Source organism: Ascidia mentula, chromosome 7 (genome assembly GCF_947561715.1).
Source record: "Ascidia mentula chromosome 7, kaAscMent1.1, whole genome shotgun sequence".
Taxonomy (NCBI): Eukaryota; Metazoa; Chordata; class Ascidiacea; order Phlebobranchia; family Ascidiidae; genus Ascidia; species Ascidia mentula.
This window is the reverse complement of record NC_138572.1, coordinates 19,172,114-19,195,894: the sequence shown is the minus strand read 5'-3', so window position 1 is coordinate 19,195,894 and position 23,781 is coordinate 19,172,114. Positions and strand designations below refer to the sequence as shown.

The window sequence follows — 23,781 nt, the reverse complement described above, 5'->3', positions numbered from 1 at the left end:
TACAAAATCTGACTTAATATGAGAATTTTATTGCCATGGTTACTTCTAAGCAGCACCGAGGTGAAAGCGTAGTTAGTCATGCGAGACACCGAGAACAGACACACCATTGTGACGTAACAGTACAAAGACACTTAATTCGAAGAAAGTCATTGTTGTGATTTCCTGACCACCACAAGATGTCGCCATTGTGGCGCATTAAAACTTATCCAGACATGGAGCCAATGAATTACGTGAGCTGCAAACAGATGGCCACTGTTTTAAAGTGGAAAGTCTGGCCATTATATCGTCCGTAGTCGCACCAAGATGCACTAATGAGACCTAATAAGTGGAAACAGTGGACGTCTGTCTGCAGCTCACTTAAAAAACGCGTGTTTGAATGAAACTGACAGCGACGTAGAAATTTCTAATTGGCTGAAATTATTTACACGTAATTTAGTTGAACATCAAATACTCACTGGAAGTGTTGAAAGAACGAAAGCGGATACAGAAAAACACTCTGATATTTAAGTCATGGTTCGGTAATTTCGAAAACATTGTTTGTGTATGACGTCATGGCAAGCCGAGTTATTTTTGCAAAATCATCATAAAAAATATTGGGCAGTTACTATGGGAACAGCAAGATGATGGAACACAATACGTTCGGTGACGTCATAATAGAGGTAATATTGGTGTTAGTAATGCTTCGGTTTGTACGTGGAACATTTGTTATTAAAACATCAGTAACTTTTTGTCAGTAATCTACAAGCCAGTATAAAACTTCTTCAAGCTAATCCTGCATCTTTAGCCATGGAATGGAAGATGGTCGACCTATCCCTGATTAAATTTTGTGGTGAATCAAATTCTGCAATTCTCCCGGCGTCAAGAACAATCACCCTGCAAATAACACCAACATATATTAGCAAGATATGAGTGTGACAATGTGGTTTACACATTCGATACAGGACACTTTTTCCAAGTTACGTCCACGAGCGACGAAATTGGTGAAATTCCATTCATTGAATGTTCTAGATTGCGTCACATTTTGACAAATTATGCGTTATTTTTTTTTGAGGTGACGCAAAAGATTGCGGATTGTCAAAAAAATGTCTCACAAATAAGAACAAAATGTCGACCTGACAACGGTCAATGCAAGATAAACAAAAATCCCAGCAACAAATCCACACAATTACCTGGCTAAGATAAAGTGCTTAAAAAACTTTTCAGAAAGCCTTTTTGGAAAATAAGGTGAAACTCGTTTAGAATCGAATTCATTAAAATTCGTGATAAACGTAACAGCATTTAGGGGATTCCCCGTACCTTGTGCTATCCATGATGGTATTGAGACGGTGAGCGATCGTGAAAGTTGTGCAGTCGGAAAATTGGACACGGATGGTTGCCTGCAACAACAACAACAACATGTTGGAATAGAGCAACAAAAAAAAAAAATTGTTTGTTTGTTTAGAGTTTTCACACCAGGTACAGGTTTTTAAAAAATAATTGGATAAAATTGGAAGAAAAACTCAATAAATCTCCATCCCATCAGGATAATAAACAACACACACAGATTTGTTAAACTCACTTGTATAAGGTCGTCTGTCTCAAGGTCAACGGCAGCGGTCGCTTCATCCAACACAAGAATCTTAGAGTTACGAAGTAGAGCCCTCGCTAAGCACACTAGTTGGCGCTGTCCCACACTGAAATTTGTAATTGTTAGATTAAGCTTCACATGTATGGTGACAATCATGTTTAATATATTTTGGTTGGAGCCAACCAGTTGAAAATACACAATTTCAAGCTGTAACAAAATATGAATAAGGCCACAATTTTCCCCAAAATCTTTTCTCCAATTTAGACTGAAACCAATTGTAATTCTATCTCGCCAAAGGGGATTCACCTTAAATTTTCCCCCCCTTCAGTCACTTCATGTTGTAGTTTGGATGGGAGAGACATGACGAAGTTTTTAAGATGGGAATGTTCGAGGGCATCCCATAGTTGTTGGTCAGAGTAAGCGTCAAATGGATCCAAGTTCATGCGTAAAGTACCAGAGAAAAGTACAGGATCCTACAAACATCATTTCTCTATTTAAATAACTGTCAAATTGAAGGATCTGTCCAGGTAGATGTTTAATTACACAAACAACATAAATGGGATGTAATGTAAATATTTGTTGAAACCAAAACAAAATAAAGCCATTATTCACAAAAGCACCATCCCGGTGTTTCATATCAACAGATATACTTTTTACAATGTTTACACTTTCGACAAATTCTTTTTACTACCGTCCATAATCTCTAAACAAATAAATCATATTTTACTGCCTTCTAAAAGCCCCAAAAAACTTCGATTTGCGCTCATTAAGATCCCACCTGAGGTATGACCGACAGTTTTGATCTTAAGTCTTGCAACCCCATCTTCGATATATTCCTTCCATCAACCTTTATACATCCTTCAGCTGATTCGATGATGCGGAACAGAGCAAGGGTCAACGAGGATTTTCCGGCTCCAGTTCTTCCCACAATTCCTATCTGTAAAAATCATCCAAGCATGAAAGAGGACAGAAGCAGTCGAAGATAAACTGCACCAGTTTGCAGAGCAATAAACACCATGATCGCATCAATGTCATACAAAGCATAAAAAACATGTATTTTTTGATGTAGCTCTTAGTTGACGAAGGTGGCCACATTGCATGTTATGTGGTTTCAATTTATGCAACTATTTTAACATATACCCCAGGTTTTTAACTTGTAATTCCTGATGACCTGCTGTTTCATTTTGGGTCTCAAAGGATGCAGCGTAATAATTTAAAATAGGAAAATAAAAGCTGTTTTAGCAACAAATGAAGGCAAGTAACAAGTTAATTCACTTGCGATTTAAAACATTTAAATTAATCTTCTGGGTAAATTTACGATTCTTTTCAAAGCGTTGCAAGTGAAATGTTTGAGTAACTACAGACATAAACCAACACAACTGTATGATGAAAATGCATGCATTTCCAACCATGCCTGGAAGTTATTTTACCTTCTCTCCACCTTTGATGTCAGCAGATATATTCTTCACAACAAGATCAAGTTCAGGTCGGTATCTCGTGCTGTAATCTTCAAACAGAATTCCACCCAATGCCGGCCAATCTTTCGGTGGTTGTTCACTTTCAATTACAAGCGGTGCCTGCAGATTTGTAATATTTAATTTAAACAAAACATCTTTATGAGATGGTGATATTAGTGACATGGTGATTTACCTCCTGGGTAACATTGCTGTATTCTTGAACTCGTTCAACCGCGACAATGTTTGTTTCAAGTTCACTTGATTGACGAACCATCCAATTCAATGTGTTGGTAACCTGACAATACATAAGTTTCAGTCAAACAAAATATGTTCTATTTTCACAGGGTTTTAAGACAAATTAAGATACAACATAGGAAGGCATCAGAACAATGGCACAAAAATGTTAAAAAATTAGATTCTAAACCTGGGCACCTTAATAAAATAAAACCACTAGCAGAAAATCTTAATTGCAGAGGAATGTGAAAACAAAATGATTTTGTGTTGAAGAAAAAATTAATTCCAGAATGATAAGGAGTAGTTACAAAAGTGAAATATTCAACTATCACCAATTTAACTTTTGAGAAACAAACCCATACTGACCAGTTATATGTGGCAAACCTTTCCAAACTAAACCAGAAATAATATCTGGTGTATTTTTACCTGCATAGCATAAGAAACGGAGAGGCCGACAATCCCAGCATCGATGCTACCCTTTCCTGTGACAGCAAATATGGCAGCAAACAAAACAATGCAGTTCCCAACCAGCTCAAGACGCAGAGCAAGCCACCTGGAATTGAACATTGAGATTGCTTCAAACTACACTGTGGGTTTACAACATACAGAATGTCAGTAGTTGCCTTGCAATTAGTAGTTTGTACTTAATATTGTCAAGCAATATATTTTTATTGTAACAACCAATTTGAAACCATTTAAAACGACAAAATGACACTAATTCCTTACTGAGCAAAAGGCACAACATATATGGTAGTTATAATATTACTTTGCATGATTCGCATGCAATATTTGATCAATTTTAGGCAGACATATATTGTATTCGAATTGCATATTGTGTTTGCCACAAAAACCCGCACCTGTTTGAAACGATGTTCGGGAAATACGACATCTGGTTCATGTCAACTTTTGTTTCATTTTCTTTGATGAAACTTGTCTGTAACCCGTAAGCTCGAATCGTGCTTGCCCCTGAATCATAGAATTTATTGTAAAATATCATTCCCCAAGCAGAGAACCAAGAAAAAAATCTCAATTTAAATCACAAATTCAATCATATTTTTCTCTTCTTATTCTTCTGATGACATGAAATGTGAAGGGAAAATACGATTTTAATTATACCACCTACAGTGTGATTTTATGGGAAAAATGTGGGGCTGCAAACTTTGTAAAATGTACGACATCAACGCAGATCGAACATAAATGACAACAGAACAATTGGATTTATTTTAACCTGTTACTGTTTCACCAAAGTGAGAGTAAATGGGAGATCTACTGATGGATTCCAAGCGTTTCAGCTGACGTGAGGTTCGTACGTAAAATCGCTGTAAAATCACAACAACATTAATACACTTGTATTGTGGTGCATTGTTAAACATCACAATAACATTTAGTGCATTACATGCTTGTCGTAAAGATTTAAGTCATCCAAATCAAATTTGGTGCTCAATATAATCACTAAAGCCAATAAAGAGTTAAAAAACAACAACTTTTAATTCTACATCACAGAAATTAAACGAACAGTAATTTTTAGTTAAAAACAGTAAAATTATCAAAACACCACAACAAATTAGTGTTATGAGTTTAGTGATAATACATAAAGTTGAATCTGGTAAATGCAGACAAATCAAAGTAATTTCATAATGACCGAGCAAAAGAGAGTGTGTAAATTTTAAATGATTAATAATATTTTTTTGAGTTTTTCCCGTATATTCTGAACATAATAACAAGCAAGAATCAGTTGATTGCATTTATTTTGCGCAAAAACATCGACACAATAGACTACATAGAAATTTTTAAGTGATACGAAATGTTGGAAATCACATATTTGTGATGGATATCACACAAACGTGAACAGTGAGATTGCCACATCTTTTAAACCTTGTTAAAATCAGATTTTCAGATATACAAAAAAAGTTATAATTTTTTTAGATGCCCCTCCTAACTATTTGCCCACTTGCTGCAAACCTGTAAGTTCGATGTCAGTATATTCCAAAAAAAATGTTTCAAACAATTTGTCTTAAGACTTGGAAAGTTTTTATTTCATGACAAACATTGTGATTGTTGTTGTGTTTAACTTCTCTATAAAACCAGAGCTGTTTCACACAATTCAAATCTAAATTGCAGTGGTTTAGCTTATAAAAATATAAATTATGTTTGATATCACGACCAGGTGTAGGAGGGTGAGTTGGTTGGTTTAATTACACACTGGTTGATGTTAGAATTAAAGCAAACACAAAAATCTCGTAGCAAGACTTTGAAAGCACACACAAAAGCACATTATTCATTAGCCACAAAAGTTCAACATTGTTATGACGTCAGCACATAGAAATACAATTAATGATTGCTTCAATATTTCTATGATTTAACAAATTTCAAATCATGCATGCATGCAAGCTCCACATTCCGTCAAACTATTTAAAACAAACCTAATCTTGATAAACCTAAAGCCTCAACCAATTTTTTTCCATTGAAACCATCTGTTATGAGAATTCTGCACACATAGGAACTACACTAAACAGTATCCCAACTAGCAACAGCAATACGTTTTTCCCCTTTCCAAACATTTATGCCCCTGCACAGAAACTGCCTGCAAACAAATGCAACAAACTGTAAGTGGAATGTTGCTCTGTTTCCTAAACAACCTTCTATACCATGAATATATCCCTGAACTTTCATCTCACAACCTGATTCTTTCCAGACATGCAAATCAAACAACATTGCTGTTAATACTGAATATTACCTAAACTGTCACAAGTTTTTTTTGCAGCAATTGCGGTCGCAAAAGGATATTAAAATGTTTTACCGAAATTCTGAGACAGCATTTAATTGTCTGTTAATTAATTGCTGATAGTATTATATAAAATATATTATTGGTATGTTTTGCAACCTCTGTACAATTTGTAACACAATGATTAAAACACGCATGTTAACAACAGTCAAGATGCAGGATGTAGATTACATCTGCCATGCTAACAGTTAACACTACCAACATGCATTTGTTATAACTAAAATAATTTGTTTTTGTTAAAATCACAACAAACATTAAAATTAATCAGTGTTGATTTGTCAAAAGGTTTGTTTGGTTGTGAAATAATTTATTCTTCAGCTGGAAAATTTAGTAAAATTTTGCCAATTATTTTGAGAATTTGTTCAAGTTTTAATATTACAGGAATCAAAGTGGATGTTTCAGTAAAAATTCTTTGTTGTTTTCACTAGGTCACATTTCCTATGCTTTTTAATAGATTTTAAAGTAAATTTATAAAACATCGCTTTGCTAACACAGCCTTCATGTATAATTTTCAAAATTATTTGTAATCTGATATGTGATGCATTCAAATAATTACAAAATAGTGAATATTGGGCTACAAAGCTTCACTACTTCATACAAGGTTTAACTCAATTTAAGATTGCAAACTTTAAAAGTCACTTTAAGAAATATGCTGGTGCAAACTTAAGTATTTGCAAAAGTATCAACCATAATTTTGCAAAAAAAAGCACAGAAAAAGCAACTAAATAATAAGCATAGTTTCGCACAAACCTGTATAACATAGTATAACACTAGGATGGCACACAGTGGAATCAGAAAAAATGGCGTTGCATACACAATAATAAATAAAGTTCCCAGGACTCGGAAAAGGCAACTCAGAAACATCGAAACCGTCCTGGAAAATAAAATGTTTTATGACTAAAATTAGGAAAATTATGAATTTGCTGAAATATTTTAAACAGGTTATTTTTATCAAATTTTTTCCACAGTGGCCATAGAAATCGTTTTACTTTGTTGTTGTTGCTAAAATACAAAAAAATTATGCTGATATAAAAGTTGTTTGGAAAAATTCTCATCACTATAGCAGAAGGAAACTCTGCACTAAAAGTTCATAAAACTCCACCTGATAAGAAGATCGTCTGTGATATCAACGTCTTTACTGCAACGATTGATAATTCGTCCCGTTGGAGTTTGGTCGAAGAATGTCATGGGAGCGCGCAACAAGTTAAACAACATATTGGCATGAAGCAACTTTGATGCACCCAGTGCAGAAACCCTCAATATCAGAGCTCCGATAAGCACAAAAACTCCTAACCATCAACATCGTTTCACAAAATAAAAAAACTTAAACTTGTGACCATCAACAGTGTTTCACAAAATATTAAAACTGACCATTAAAAGTGATTCAATAAGCATTTAAGGTGATATTCTAACCTTAACAGTGTTTTTAAAATATGTAATTATTAAGAGTGTTTCACTGCTGAGTATAAACTGGGAAAAGGTGGCTTGGTTCACCGATCAAATAAATATTCAGCTATTGATTTATCAACTGTGTTAAGTTATGAATTAAAACTTAAAACTCTAAACATCAACAGTTCTGCCAAACATTTTACTTAAAAAGTTCAAGGGATGTTTGGGAACAATTATGTAAATATACGTAGAGAAAAATGTAGAATCACAAAAAGTTAAAACTCAAAACTTCAATTAATTAAGATTTAAGATAAAAACTTAATTTTTGCATATTTAGCAACAAGTGGAGCAAAATGCAGTGAATTCATGCTGCAAAAAATAAAAGAAAAAGTTTCAATGCATAAAAGTTGCTTCATGCAATTCCAAAACGAAAAAACAAGAGTTCTTACAACCGGAAATTGTTCTGCTAAACTTTGTTCCTTAAACTTTCTAAATCTTTGCCTTCTCATAGTTTAAACCCTGGTGTATTTCAACTAACCTTACTCGAAAGCTGCTTTAATTAAAATTTTCATATCTTATGCAAGGTATTTTTAATTTTCCTCGCTAGAATGAAAAAAATTCCCAATCATGAATAAAACCAACAACAATTAGAACTTAAAATATCAACTTTCTAAACATCTTTTATCTCACTCCAAATTCTTTTCCCAGAAACTCTTAAAATAACATGTTGAATATAACTGACAGCAACTAACAGGAACGTATGGAAGTTTTGCTTTCCATGACAATCGATTAATTCCCTAGAAACTGCAAAGATGTTTGTTTTGTAACAATAAAGAATTTGATGAATGAGAGGCAGAACGAGGATTGCAGTAAAATCTATGCAAATTTTGTGCCAGGAGAAAAGTCCCTCAAAAAATTAGTTGGATTTTTCTACATTTGTTGTCTGTTGTTAGAATTCTTTTAAAATTTAAAGAAACAAGTTGTCTGCCAAAGGCTCGGTCATTATGGGGTAAACAATTGCGATTGTGTTCACCTGTATGAAGTAATAAAGGATTAGAAGAGGAACAATGACAGCCGCAAACCATGGTGTACTGTAAATAATCACGACGAATGTTCCCAGGGTTTTGAAAAAAGTCATGAGAAAGGAACTGAGAGTCCGTGGAATCACTTCGTCCACCAGATATACGTCCTTACTACCGTGTCAGAAATAATTTAAAATACAAGTAAGTAATAGTAATTAGGGTGCAACAATTGAAAAACACTTTCTCAAACGTTTCTTTGCCATATTTATTACTGGTAAATTAAAAAATGCTATGAATTCATGCTGATTTAATTAAAGTTTTTTAATTGTTTCATCGTTAATTTTATTGAGTTAACTAATGGTTATTAAAAATCCAAAATCAATGACATTTTTCGCTTGGTTATTAAAAATGTTATATTTTGTCAAATTGGTCAATTGCAGATCATTCCAGCAATCAAATTATTTCTTTCCCAACTAAAAAGAATTACAAATTTTTCTAATAAAATAATCCCAAAACCCATAGACAAAAATTAAATGTTTGCAGTAATTTTTTTAAGGTTGTAAATTACAGACAATCACAGGTTATTAGTGAACATAAAAATCCGTTGCAAATTATTTGTGGATTATCATCGCAGATAAACATTTGACCTGAATCTGTTGATAACCCGACCCAGGGGAGTTGTGTCAAAGAAAGCCATCGGAGCACGAAAAATGCGACTGAGCATATCGTAATGCATGAGCGCAGCTGCAGCCACTGACCCGTAAGTCATTGAAAATGACGAGAACATAACCAAAATAGCTGAAAAAAATCCACACTTTGCCACAAACAGCTAAAGAAAACCAAAGCATTAACAGAAAGCAAGCAGCAAATGTTTTACTAAAAACTAAAATAAACCAGTTAATAGTTTTTGACAAACAACTTAGAATCAATGATTTGTGTTTACAAAAAATTAACAGTTGGCAACACAATGAAATACTTTTCAAGTAAGCGGTAAACATTGTGATGCTGAGGCTAATTATCTCTTTTTAACCTTTGCTTTAACTCGATACAAAACAGAGGAATTAATAAAGTTACCTTGAAAAAGTCCGAGTATGCCATAAACTGTTAGTCTGATCGTTGTCCCATTTTGAGTTCCATCTGGGTTCAAAGGGTCCATGCTCCATTCTATCAATTAACAAATTAAATATCACTGGAAAGTTTATTTTAGTTGTAGAGGTTTCAGTGGAAACTGGTCAGATTTGCCGAGACGCTTTAAATGACCATTCTGTTTCTGACAATAAACTCGACAATTAAACTTTGACAGAGCTGATAACATTTATCATGGCATGTTCCATTTAATGAATGGCCTAATGGGTTCATATATGTGACCTTCAAATCAGGGTTTTAATTGATCTTCAAGTTACTATTGTAAAATAGTCGACCATCAAGTTACTATTGTAAAATAGTCGACCATCAAGTTACTATTGTAAAATGTATGCAACTGCCCACGTAATTTTAAGAAGATTTGATTTGCTCAGTTCCAAATCAAGTGCAATCATTTTTACTAAAAGTATTTGTTTGTGAAGAACTGGAAATGAAGGATTCCACGGATATGAAAACAAACCTGAAAGCCAAATACTGGAATAAATCTGAGCAGTATTTTGCAAAATGTAAAACAAACAGATGAGGAAAGACAGGAAGAAACCGATCGCTCTCATGTACGTTGTGAACACCGACATCTTCACCTGGAAACACAAAATAACAAACATTTTCAAACAAGCAGAGATAAACAACTTGTTATGTTGAGTTTCATGAAGTTTTGGAAACTTCTAAACCCAGATTCTCCCTCAGCTAAAATATTGTGCAAAGCTTAAACAACATAAATTGAAACTGAATACACAAACACCCTGACTTATTGCAGTTTATCTAAAAACCAACAAATTTTTTTTTTGTCTTTGACACCTATTTGTTTTTGAGATTGTTGTTGGCAAATCAGGACAAAAAGAATCGTTGTCCACTCACACGACCGGTTTCAGCTTTTTCGTCAGCAATCAATTTCTTCTCAGATTCCTGTTTTGTTGGTGAAGGAAGTTTGCAAACTCGATCACTCTCAATTTTCTTCTTCAACGGAATATATTTGCACGTGGGTCCGACGACTGATTGAGTGATCGCCGTACGACTATGTTGTCTGCAAACAAATTATGCTTGGTGTAAAACTGGGAACTAATTTAAAAATCACTGGAGTTAATATTTGTTGTTTTTGTACCTTAAAATTTGTTATGTCTTGAATGTGTAGCCGTGTACCCTAAAGGTATGGATTGCGTTAACCTTGTGACCTTATGACATTGTGGTTTGAGTTCAAAGGTCAATGGTTTGTGCTACTGTGCAGTTTGAAGTGTTTTGTGTCAGGTACATGGTTGTCACAAGGTGGTTTAATTTATTGTTTAAATCATTATTCTTGTCTTATATTTTATTGAATAAGATTTTATTTGAATGAAGAACACATTATTAATATTAAATTCGAGGAATTATTGGGTAAAAACTCCCAAGGACTTAAGGTTGTACACAGGTGCCGTGCATTAATAACTGGAACTCTGCATACTCTATTAAAATATTGAGATCATTAAAATTTTCAATTCAACTTTGACTGTAATGTCATTAGTAAGCTTGTTGAACTTTTGTTACCATTACAAAAACTTTTCCCTTTTTCATAGAAACAATATTCAGAAAACGAACCGTTCAAACTTTCGTCGCGCATCACTCATTGGATTCTTCTCCACTTCACAATCAACGTGTTCGTCCTCTTCGTGAATCGAGAAAATGTCCGACATGATCGACATCACTTTAAAGTTGAAATGTGTTGTTAATCGTGAAAGTTTCAAGTTTTGAAACTAAATTTTATGATGATCCAACAGAATACCCACATAATTTGTGAAATGATTTTAAAACTTCAAGATTATAAGTAATTTCTTTTAACAATTCATAAATCTTTTTTCAACAATTAACATATTTCAGCCATTGAAAAAAAAGTAAATCAGTAAAAATCAATAGATGGAAACAAATAAAAAGTTTCAAAAGATGCTGATGATTTGTCAAATTATTTTTCAGTTTCATTTTTTCAAACATTAGTGAAATTTTTCAAAAAATCCCAAACAACATCACAGCTTGGTGGCATCCAATCTACTGAACTAAAAACACGGAAAGGTAAGAAATAATTTACAAACCTGTTGGATCGCCTTCTTCAAATTCATCATCATCTTCAGTAACCGCATAATTCCTCAGGAATTCAGCGAACGCTCCATCTTTCTCAAGCAGTTCGTTGTAGTTTCCTTGCTGGAGATGGAATAATTGATAAAATAACTGGTAGTTAAAAAATTCCCTGAACCACATTCAAGTGTGTGTTGCCTTCAAACAGGGACAAGATATCAGTTAAATTAATTTTTAAAAGTCCCCTTAGATTGCGGCCATTACAAACATTCTTAGCCCTTCATTGTGTTTGTTTTTATTCTTTAACAGAAAAATATATTTTAAAACGACAGAGTGTTGTTTTAATTTTTTTTTATTTATTGGAACAATTTCATGATGTTTTCAGTAAACTAAAAACTTATTTTCAAGATGATTTGTAAAGAAATGAATAACATGCAAAAATGTAGAGCTTGAATACATGGGCATATCATCAGCGCAACAAACATAATCTTACTTCCGATATTTGGCCGTCGACCATCACAAATATTTTGTCGACTTGTGGGAGGAACGAGAGTCCATGAGTGACAAGAATTCTTGTCTGAATAAAAACATTATTAAAAACTAAATTATTTCTTGCAATCAACAGACCAAATTAACTTAAAACAACACATTGTATGTTGTACCTTCTTTCTAAGGTAACCTCCGGGCCCCAAAACATTATCGAAGATATTTTTCCCAACATGAGAATCCACAGCACTGAGTGGATCGTCAAACAAATAAATCTGAACAAATATACAAGGTTTCACACATTATGTATTGCCTTACACAATAATTTAATACATATGTTTTTAGCAGTGAAAAGTCAACTTGTTTAAAGCCAGGTTGCTCACCTGTGTATCTTGATAAACTGCCCGTGCTATGGCAACCCTCTGCTTCTGACCTCCAGAAAGGTTGATGCCCTGCATATAACATACATATTACTAGATGCCCTACATATAACATATACATATACATATTACTAAAAGGATAATTCTAATCAGTTTATTAAAATTCATTTCTAATTTAAGCCCATGTTGTCAAGAAAAGTAAATAAAAAAGTTTAGAACAAAATTTCTCAGCTTCATTTTACAGATTTTTTTTTATGAAACCTTTCCAATGCCTCAAATATTATTATAAATAAATACATAAAATTTGATGGAAATTAACATGAACAACACAAACATGAATTCCAACAAACTTTATTCAATCTCTCACCCTTTCTCCAATCTCCGTCTGATCCCCGGCCGGGAGCATTTCGAAGTCGGATTTCAACTCGCACGCCTCGACCACATCTTGGTAATGACAAACATCAAGATCTTTTCCGAACGTTATGTTATCTCGTACGGTCAGGTTCTGTATCCAAGCTTGTTGAGGGACGTATGCCACTGAACCCTGCATTCAATAATTTAGAAAATAATACAAGCAATTATATTCCTGAGACTCCAAAAAGATACAAACAATTAAGAGGAAGGAGTTGTTTAGCAAGATAGTTTATTAAAAAACTTTTATTCACAAAGAACACTGAACTGGTTGTTCCTGAGGTTTGTGCAAATGTTATTAACTGTATGTGAAAGCCCAAGACTTGAGGTGGAGTATTTTACATAAGTTTCGTACGTAAAAATAACAATCATGGAGAAACACAATATTCCCCTATTCAGTGAGCGTTCATTGCTCACCAAATATTCACACTGTGTCAGATGGAAGGGGGTAAATTTGCTACGAGCTAACAATGGCTACAACACCATACAGAAATGGTTGTAGCCATTTGGTTACTCAGAAACCATACACTTCCCACATATTTACCTTCAAAGAAACATATCCTTCCACTTTATTCATGTCACCAAGGAGAGCTGACATTAGTGAAGACTTTCCACAACCAACCTGACCCACGACCGCCACAAGAGAGCCGTCAGGTACATTCATAGAAATACTACAACACAAATAATATCAATGTATGTAGTTAGGTAAATTCAAAAATATGTTTAAGCCAATGTTGGTTGTCCATCAGTTGATAAAGCAATTAGGTAAACCTAACCGAAATGTACTAAAAATAATACGTTTATTTCCACACATTCATTAATTCATTAAAAGTTTTCAGATAAGGAAGTTTAACATAACATCAGAAAATGTTGACGTTGAAACAAAACCAACTTCTTTAAAACATCATCTTGATCCTCGTCCCATTTAAAAGTCCCATTCTCAATAGAAATCATATTTGGTGAAGCATTAGGTTTTCTGTCAACGTTGCTCTCATCCAGTTCATCGTTGTTGAGGAATTTTTCAAGTCGTTGAAGGCTAACACTTGCCTGGAACACAATCTTGTGTTATTAAAGACATTCGTAATAGGTGGGTGGAAGTTTATGTACAAATTTACACAATGTTGTGAAGGTCTTTCTGCAATGAAACGCACACAAAGCACGTGAAGATCCTAATTTTTTCTGCTAATAGTCGTAAGTATATGTGGTTTATATTCGGGGTCACATGAAAACAAGTGTACTGGAAAGTTGTCCTAGTGTAGAAAAATGTGGTGTTTTCATGTCAACAAGTTGTTTCGTGGAAATCAGGTTGAACTTCATACATTTATATTAACATAAAACAATTTGTTTCTGTGTAAGATTGAGGAGTCACCTGTACAATTGATGACACAACCATTGGGAGCATTGTGAGCGGAAATCGTAGAATGTTGAACAATGACAAAGAGACAAAAGCTTTCTGAGCATCGAGGACGTTGTGTTCATCGATCGTCACATAAACTGCGAACGTCGTTAAAGAAACCTGCACAGAAGTTATGACATTAAACTACAAAGTTTTACGGTTTTAGATGAAAAAACCTTCTGTTTCAATGATGGAAAAGATGCTCACACTGATGTACATGTTAAGAAATGTATTCAACACTGCACTACATCGTGGGGGGAATTGGTTTATAAATTGTAACTTACCATAAAAGGAGCACAGACAAAAGTGAACGAAGAAGCAGCGTTTAGGTAAGCGGCTCTACGAAGTTGTTTCAATTCCTTGCTCCTAATCTCTGTTATTTTGTCCTAAAACATTCAACAGTTGTTACATCACAATTATATCCACCACAAGAGGCTGGTTTCGCTAACAAATAACACTGTTAATAATGAAATGCTTGTTGAGAGGTTATCAAACATTAGCATTCAAATAGTTTGTTGTACCCTTTTTGCCTTTAAAGTTACATATGCTCTGAGTTGCAAAACCCAAGTCATCAGAAGACGTTTCACCATTTAATGGACAAGGCATGATATCAACTTCACTGTCTATTTCGAGCACTAATTTGTAAAAATCATGGTCAAAGCAATTGTTTAACAGTAATAATGATTTTGGAGCAGACAAGTCCATCATACACAAGGGTTATACACATCTAACTGTACTGAAGGCGTTAAAAGTTTAATATTTATTTAAATTATTGCTTTTATCCCATGAGTCCTACGTCCCTATGGAATGATAACAGTTGGGTAAAAATAACTCGTGACTCTCTGAGGTCAAAGGTTGCCGACCTATGTCCCCACTGTTAATCACCTTCGGCATTTAAGTCTGTGTGTCATATGGGTTTCATCAATTTTAACAAAACAACTTTTACCTTAAATGACATTTCCCAGGCGTACATTTTCAACACCTTTATTCCGTTCAGAATCTCATTCATCAATTTAATGCGTTCGTCCTTGAAACCCATTTGTTTGACCTTGAACATGAAAGCCATAGAAACAATATATTAATATCATTTTATTGTTACTTTGTGAATATCATTATTCCCTCATGACGACAGCAACCAAGTTTTATGTCATTGCATGTTTTTAAAACAGAAACAAGAAGGTTTAGATATTGGTTGTTTTATGTGAAGATTGATTCAGAAACTAGATTTTGGTTTAAAAGTTATCAAATGTTTGCTGGATTTACTACTAGTTGTAAAATATCGGCAACACAATTTATCCAGTTGCATCAAAACAGAATCAGTCTGGCACAAGTTAGAAATATATATTTCCCTCCATGGCCATCATTAGTTTCTTAATTCTGACAAAATAAATTTCACAAGCCATCCATTTCTGCACAGAACCAAAACAAATTAATGCTGAAATTTTCTTATGATTGGTGGTGTTGCCAAGCAACAAGTAATCATGTGACCAACCTGCAAGGCACGAGCTTTGCTTGCGATAAGCGCGTTCACTGGAATGAGGAGAATCATGACAGCAAGTCCAGCAAGTACAGATGGACCCAACTCCATCCAGAGGAAATACAAAGCAAGGATTATCTGGAAAGGACCTGGAAAGCAGATTTTCAACCAAATTAGAAATCGTTCATCATTTCTCTGGGTGTACAATGATTGTTTTAAACCCGACCCCACAAGACTGTTGTCATCTAAATCAGTGACTCCTGAACATTTTTGTGCCAAACTTGGATTTTGTTTTTAAATATTCGATGCCCAACCACAACAAAACAACCATGTATGAATTATAACCAAATTATTGCGTGAACTATCTGAACAATATTATTAATGTGAGTTGTGTGCTTAATGCATATTTAACCGTGTTAAGTCTGTTTCAGTCTCAAATGCAGGTTTGCTGATTTCCCTTATAATGTACACGGCAAAATTATTTTTAAACCTAGAAACATATTGCCGAACTTCAAAAAAACATACAGCCAGATTCCAAGTGCAAATTACACATTTATAAGATTTCATTTATATAAGAAGACTCAATGCTTTAATGCCGATACTAAATGTTTGGCTTAGAACCCAGTATTGGAATGTTGCTAACAAAATCTTTTAATAATGATGAGTTGTGCAGCTGTAGACAGTTGTGTGCACCACTTCCACATGTCAGGTCTCATCAGTGCACATGGAGATTGGCGACGATCTTGTTGGCTAACTTGCAGAACAGAGAATACTGATGAGTTCTGCCAGGTAGGCACAATGCACACAACTGTCTACAGCTTGCATTGCTTTAAACTAGTTAAGTTAACAGAGGGGAAATGTATGATTTCTGTGTTAAATAGTTCCTTACCAGACCAGACGACATTAAGGTACGACATGAGGTCCATGAATCTCTGAGCGTCGACCGACATAAGATTGACGACCTCTCCAACTGTGCTCTCTTTCCTCGCAGAGTTCGACAAAACCAACGACTACAATAAATTGAAATAAAAATCTTCCAAAAGGTCGGTTGGCTTTACATAAAAATCATATTACACTGACACATTCATAGTTCTATATAGCTTTAATTGTCTTTAGTAAGACAATAAATTATTGTTATGCAACATCCTGAATAAGTAAGCAGTGAAAAGAAAACAGTTTGCTTTAGGAAGCTAATCCTTTTTTTCTTGTTCATGTGGAATTTCAAAGTCTTTGCAAGTAAATTAAATTTTGGCACGAACCTTTCTATAGATGGCTGAAACTATTGCTGACCGAAGACGCATTCCAACAACGAAGCAAATGTGGAAATATTGCTGCAGGATCAGACTCTGCGTCATCGCCACCACAAACAACATAATCGCAAAAAAATATCCCTTCCAAACTGGATCGTTGCTGTTCGTAAACGTGATTAATCCGCTGGAAAATAAATAATTCTTTATTTACACAATCTGTAACAGTTTTTTTCATTAGAATATCTTAAATTAATGCTAAACCACGTCTAATATTGACCATATGCCATCAAATACACACATTAAAATTAAAATCAGGGGCGTAACCAGGAACTTTTAAAGGGTATAAACTAAGGTTTATTGTGGGCGAGAATCGCAAAATACGAACGCCGGTGTTCGCGCCAATCGTCACATAAACGGTGGCTTTCTGGCTTGCGCAATTGTGTAACGCTATGGAAAGTTTTACAACTAAACTAATTGACTTTCACGTAAGTAAACTGCTTGTTATTACAATTGGCCACTGAAAAACGGCGTTTCGTCCATGAACTGACGAAAAATGACACTTGTTTCATAACAATGCTCCCAGTTTGGAAAAATGGCGAACGCAAGCACGATGCGGTTTTTAGGTCAACTTCAAAGAAAATTTCTGGTTTTCATGCGGATTTTGACAAAAAAATACAGCGGCATTTGTTTAGTTATCAAAAAGAAGGGGGTCTGGACCCCTCAGACCCCCCCCCCCCTGGATACGCCCATGATTAAAATACACTATTGTTGTTTTAAGTCAAGTTCCCAACCAAGTGTACTCATGTACTGCAGGGTTTAAGAAAACCTTTTAAAGTTTTTAGCAGCAATATAACACACATGCAGCCTTCAGCTATGCGCTTGGTATGATGGTAATTTTGGTGCACTTTTTTTAATTTTGAATCAAGTATTTTAATTTAGTGGAAATAAACTTCAAATTAAAGAAATCCACATAGGTTTCACCAGGCATTAAAGCTGAAAACATGAAATTATTATTAAGAGAGAGTATGGAGAACCAAACAAAGCGGCCGCAAACAGGAAACCCTGGTTAAAATTATGCTGCATTCATACCCATGTTGTTTGAAATAATTTCCAATAACTCACCTTAAAATTTGTGGGCTGATGAAAGCCAGGCCATCTTGGATTATTTTTAGGAGGGATCCGATGAGGAAATATGGGCCAAACGTTTTACACATCGCCCATAGCAACGAAGCTTTCTGCTTTGTGTTGCCTAAAAAATAATAATTGTAAGAATAGAAACATAACAACAAAAAACACAACCTTAAAATCCAAACAAATAGTTTGACTAAAATTATTACATGGTTACGTCTGTCCAATTTCTCTTTAATTTTCGTTCTTTTTTCCAATTTATTTAAGTGTTTGCAGGTTGATTATTTGGTAGAGAAAGTTTATTCTGAAATTTAAACAAGAATATATGAAATATGTTTATTTACTTTTTGGCTGGTGAATCAACACATCAGCTTCTTTTGTGTTTTCATCAGTTTTTTCTGTGGGTTTTGCAGAAGTTGTTTGACTCGTTTTTCTAAAAAAATAACATTTAGTGGAAATGTGTTAATTGTATTCTAATTTAATCAAATCCTGAGTTTTAGTGTGAAAGTTAAAAACCATGTGTATTCTGTCAACAATTTACATGCAGTGTAATTAGGGGTAAGAAACAAAACAATTTCCCGTTGTTCGCATTTTAACAAAGTTTTACCACAAGAAAATCAACATGATTAAGAATCTAATGTAAATATTTACAAAGGTTTTGGATGACGCTGAAGAAGAAATATTACACTACACATTGTTTGAACAACACATGTGCGTTTGCCAACGGGTGGCGCCAGTTTTAATCTTGACAAAATCCAGCAAATTCAGCAAAATCACTGAATTTAGGAGCCAAGCTACCTTAAGTTAATCATTAACGATTTTGAGTTTTTAATAATTGTCAGCAAATGTTGATGGGATTTATTGTCAAATAGAAAACGTTTTATTGCAATTCGCACAAAGCATGAACTTTTATTCAAATCGAATCAAAAACTCAAATTTTAATAAAAAGTCTACACCAAAATCTCTGTATTCAATTTAAAATTGTAATTCAAATATTATCGCAACAGCTTAATAACAAAATGTAAAAGACACAGGTTAAGATAGTTTAAATGTCATATTCTATTCAGTAAATTTTAAACTAAAGCGCCTGTTATAATATGTTTCATGTTTAAAGTTTTTAAATGCTGAAGAAAGTAACAGAATTGCTCATTTGGAAACCAAACAATTTTATAAAAAGATGAAACAAAAGTTTACGGACATTTCCCACCAGTTCCAACCCTTAAGTTGCGAAAATTCTTACTTATTTTTTGCCAACTCATCATTCCAGTTCTTGAGGAAGTGTTTTGCAACATTGGCTGTTTTGTCACATTTATTCAAAGTCCAAAGATCCCCGTCCACCAAAGCTCTTTTGTACCCAAGCACGACCATCCTATGGCAAAACTTTATATCTGAATTTCTTCATTTTAAATCTGTGTTTGAAACTTATTTTTCCACAAGGGAAAAAGTATTTTTCTTCGAAACTAAAGTTAATGCAAAAATTGGCAACGCTTTGTGAATTTGCCAACTGTTGTATTGCTATGTGAGGAATCTGCACAGAATCATTTTTATTCCATTTAACTGGGAATCTGGGAATCAAAATTTAGGAAAAGAAAACACAGAAATCATACAAATATAACAAGTGGCAAAAAAAGTTACAAACAACTTCTTTGCACATTAAAACACGTTTACATTCAAGTTTCCTAAAAAATTTACACAGAACAAAATATGTACTTCAGTGCTTCAGCAAGTTTGTAAATTTTGCATTCACAAAATACAAACCTGGTAAACCACCAAAAGGTGATTTTTGATAGGAATGTGGCCCCTTCCTCTGGACACGCTTCATGACTTTTTTCAACATCAGATTTTTCATTGGTGGTTTTAAGACTGATGTCACCTCCATCATGCACCTGTTAATTCACAAATTTCAATTTATTTTTTACTTATGTACAGCTAGCATAATATTTCACAGACAGTGGTATATCTAGAAAATATATAAGGGGGTGTTCGGTTTTGGAACCTAATTAATGAAGCTGTTAAATGCAGTTACATTTTTTCGGATATTTACCACATGCAAATTCAGCTTTAAAAAACAAGTAGGACATTACAGTAGTTCACACAATATAGGTAAACACAAGACTTTTCAGTTGTCTTTGTACACATGCACTTGCGCAAGTTTGCCCAAGTAATATGAACAGGTCTGGTGTCAACTATGCACGAATCCTATTCTTTCCCTTTCAGTTTCGCAAGTAATTCAATTAGTTTTCCTCTGGGAAGGGTTTACCCATTGTACGATGCGCATGCATTTAAATCTATCCATTGTTGAACGTGGAGCAGGAAGTTCTCAACCAACACAAGGGTTAAGCGGCCAGATTTATAATAACAGACACGGTGCAACCTCTCAAGACAAACCAGGAACCAAGCACACAGACTTATTAGGAATAATGGCCTTGCCATGAACACAACAAACAACATCAATTTATGATGAAAGTTGAATGCCGGCACAGTAATATAAATTCACTGAATTCAAAATATTTTAAAAAGGGCCAACTTTCATTGTCAACTGGGTTTTTTTTTTGTGTCATTTGTCTGTCATTGACCCAATTTTTTTAGAAATGTCACAAAAAATAAAAGCCATTTTGGACACAATGTCCCAAAAGAAATTGGCTGGTAGATTATTCAAGTTGCTTACATTTTCGCGAACGAAAGTATTATGACGTAAATGACCAAAATAAATTGAAAATGTCCTAAATTTTTGCTGGCATTTCGGTCATTTGACAGAAATTTTTTAGTGAAAAAAAAAACCCAGATTGTCAAACTTATGATATGTGAAGCTGCAGACAGGGTGCGTACATGCACTGTTTCGGCCTGTAAGGTCTCATCAGTGCAGCTGTTGAGTGGCACTGTGCTAGCTGGTGGAGACAAGTGTGCCTGCTTGTGTGAAAGCTAGCACAGTGCCACTCAACAGCTGCACTGATGAGACCTTACAGGTCGAAACAGTGCATGTACGCACCCTGTCTGCAGCTTTGCAATAATATGGCTTTGTGATTATCAGGAAAATACATTGTTTTTATGTTGCTTGGTTTAATTAAATTTTCCAGCTTCGTTAAGAGACATAAGTTGGAATTCAATGGTTATGGTCATTTTCGCATATACCATAAATGTAACAAACAGAGGAGATAATTTCTCAAAATCAATTTGGAAGTTTATGAACTGGCTATTTGTGTAACAATTAAACCACCATAAAAATTCATAAATATCCATGAATTATTACCTTGAAGGCAGGTGGATTGTCAGCGAAGAAGCACAGAGCAAAATTGACGATGACGGCTGCATACGAGAGGAAAAATGTGACACATCTTAAAACTTGACCTCCAGTAAGTGCCTGAGAATATTAAAAATGATTTCATATACTTGTAAATTTATGTTGTGTAAATATAAGTTCATGAATATATTAAGTCAGCAAAATTATTACCATCTACATAACAAAACAATAGTTGGAAAATTATCAAAAATACACAAACTATTGCAGTAATTATGGCCTAGTTTTCCGAGAAAACATTGTGTTATTTTTAATTTAAGAACCTACTGCACCACTCGCGATGAGAGACACTTTGGAAATAAACACAAAGAGCCACATGACGAGGTACAACAGCCAGTAAGAGGTGAGGAGTCCAGATGACCGAACTCCCTTCATTCGATCAAACTGGAGGAGGACGACAGCCAACGCCTGAAACATAAATAAACTCAATTCTGCACAAAATAACTTGAATATAAACATGACTTATTAAAACCATAATTAGCATGTCCGATGGGCATTGCCTGTAAATATAATTATAAACATCAAAGTGGGAAAAAAATCATCTTTAATCTAAAATTTCTGCGCTTGTAATATTTAGGTTGACCCAAAAAATAGAAAACGTAGGTTTGAGCTAAAATACTAAGCAGCCCAGAGCATTTAAAATCTTCCAACAAAACATTGCCATTTACAGACCAGTTGGTTCAAACACTACCTTTCAACATAACTAAGTATATTCACATACCATAGAAATGCCAACAATCAGCGGAACAACCAAATCCACTGAAGGCACTGCAGCAAATGACTGGCCCCATTCCCATAAACTTCTGATCAGATTTGTCCACGCAAAAACCCACAACAACAAAGTTGTTACCTGCAAAATATCAACATTATACAAACAAATAATTTAACAAAAACAAAGTAAGTTGTTTAAACAATAACATATATCTGTAATAGTTTGTCATGAACCATATGATGGCTGGTGTAGTAACAAGAAAAAAAAATACTTTAAGAAACATCGTCATTGGGACAACAACACGCAACAACACAAAAACTGATACTATAAATTGCATAACACCACTGACCACTAAATAGTGAATTGTTAATTTTTTTCAACACATGGAAAAGGTGTGGTGTTGCCTACTTGTAAGAAGTACTGAAATTAATTGTAAATATTAATAATACCAGTTTAGCTTTGAATAGTGAGGACACGGGAATGTAAGACAGTTGAGATTTTCTGGTGATGAGGTAATATGGCAATGCCAAAATCCACAGAAACACGCAAGGTACAAGATCGAACACAAGTTGCTGAAAGCAGTTGCTAAATGATGGGGATGTTGAGTTCAATGAAGCTTCATCCTGTTTTGAACCAAACATGTTTTGTCAAGTCGTTAATTTAAAGCGTTAAATAATTTTCAAAACAACACAAACATAGAAGCAAATACTTACGAAAAATGCTCCTCCACAAAATTCAGACAACGTCATGTTTTTGATCAAATCAATTTACACCAAACTGTTTTGTTTCATTCATTGGATTTGAAAAAAATTTACACAAGTTTTTGAGATATCTAAAGTACGTATGTGTGATTAGTAAATCAAATCTGGATCCAAAAAAACCAAAGGCCCCTGGCAGGCTGTCGATCGCACACCGTATCAATAATAATGTATTAAAATCCAAACACAGCGATCTTCAAACAGCTCAGATCGATTTATTTAGAGAAAAATATATTTCGCCTAAAACGGCATCATCAGTTTCTCCATTTACCAAAACTTATTCAAATAGTACGTATGTGTTAAATTTAACTTTATTTTTGCATGAAAAAACCCTGTTTTGACGAAAACGTCAAAAATGTATTTAACAGCGCATGATAAAACCTTTCTGATAGGAAAGAATGCCCTTAATCACCAAGACAACAATAAATCGGCGCAAACACAATTAGCTAATGCATTAATTTATAAAAAACAACAGTTTTTCTGCCCCAAATTCAGACAACCAGCCACAAAAAACATCCTTGCAAATAACGAAATTTTCAATACAGAAACTCTGTTGGTGTTATCCAAAGTAAAGTGTTTCCATCACCTTGACAATCGCAATCATCCAAGATGCCAGAAGGTTGCGTAAGTGCTGCCAGATTGGAAAAAATTTCGTGCCCAAGCAATTTACCGATAATACATGCAATGTAAATTAGTTAATGCATTAACATATACAAAAAGCATTGTGATTGTCCACGCAAACAACAAACTTTCCCTGAAGAAGTCTCGCCGGATGGCAGACAAACGTTGGTTTCCAATAAACACTTTAGAAACTAAGTGCCAGAAGAGCAATTCTGATTAATTAA

At 34.3% G+C, this 23,781-nt stretch overlaps 1 protein-coding gene across 3 annotated transcripts; it reads right to left on the bottom strand.

The window, feature by feature from the left end:
• Positions 1 to 9: 9 nt before the first annotated feature.
• On the bottom strand, positions 10 to 23,607 carry LOC145909293 (multidrug resistance-associated protein 1-like). Of its 3 annotated transcripts, none has more exons than XM_082996678.1 (39): positions 23,523 to 23,607; positions 22,892 to 23,010; positions 22,628 to 22,801; positions 22,188 to 22,316; positions 21,734 to 21,874; positions 21,419 to 21,529; positions 19,927 to 20,054; positions 19,409 to 19,537; positions 18,513 to 18,601; positions 18,163 to 18,289; positions 17,050 to 17,224; positions 16,680 to 16,800; positions 15,806 to 15,939; positions 15,260 to 15,361; positions 14,598 to 14,699; positions 14,287 to 14,433; positions 13,810 to 13,964; positions 13,462 to 13,588; positions 12,874 to 13,050; positions 12,510 to 12,578; positions 12,303 to 12,401; positions 12,134 to 12,217; positions 11,658 to 11,766; positions 11,170 to 11,275; positions 10,456 to 10,621; positions 10,058 to 10,178; positions 9,529 to 9,618; positions 9,102 to 9,252; positions 8,466 to 8,625; positions 4,487 to 4,577; positions 4,116 to 4,224; positions 3,685 to 3,811; positions 3,218 to 3,319; positions 2,998 to 3,144; positions 2,346 to 2,504; positions 1,874 to 2,040; positions 1,559 to 1,673; positions 1,297 to 1,376; positions 10 to 873 (listed from the first exon to the last, which is right to left on the bottom strand). In XM_082996678.1, exons 2-39 carry the CDS (start codon positions 22,925 to 22,927, stop codon positions 762 to 764), a joined length of 4,668 nt encoding a protein of 1,555 aa, XP_082852804.1. In that variant the 5' UTR covers positions 22,928 to 23,010; positions 23,523 to 23,607; the 3' UTR covers positions 10 to 761. The 3 variants fall into 3 exon arrangements, with proteins under 3 accessions (XP_082852804.1, XP_082852805.1, XP_082852806.1); XM_082996679.1 differs by lacking the exons at positions 8,466 to 8,625; positions 9,102 to 9,252 and adding exons at positions 6,794 to 6,917; positions 7,146 to 7,332; XM_082996680.1 differs by lacking the exons at positions 21,419 to 21,529; positions 21,734 to 21,874; positions 22,188 to 22,316; ... (1 more) ...; positions 22,892 to 23,010; positions 23,523 to 23,607 and adding an exon at positions 20,429 to 20,549.
• Positions 23,608 to 23,781: the final 174 nt, after the last annotated feature.

Excerpts from the sequence above, each read along its gene's own strand:
- LOC145909293 (XM_082996678.1), bottom strand. The coding sequence starts at position 22,927 with ATGACGTTGTCTGAATTTTGTGGAGGAGCATTTTTC. Across the intron at positions 14,700-15,259 it reads CCTGGGAAATGTCATTTAAG|GACAAAATAACAGAGATTAG; the intron begins GTAAAAGTTGTT and ends TGAATGTTTTAG. Across the intron at positions 9,253-9,528 it reads CATACTCGGACTTTTTCAAG|CTATTTTGGTTATGTTCTCG; the intron begins GTAACTTTATTA and ends GATTTTTTTCAG.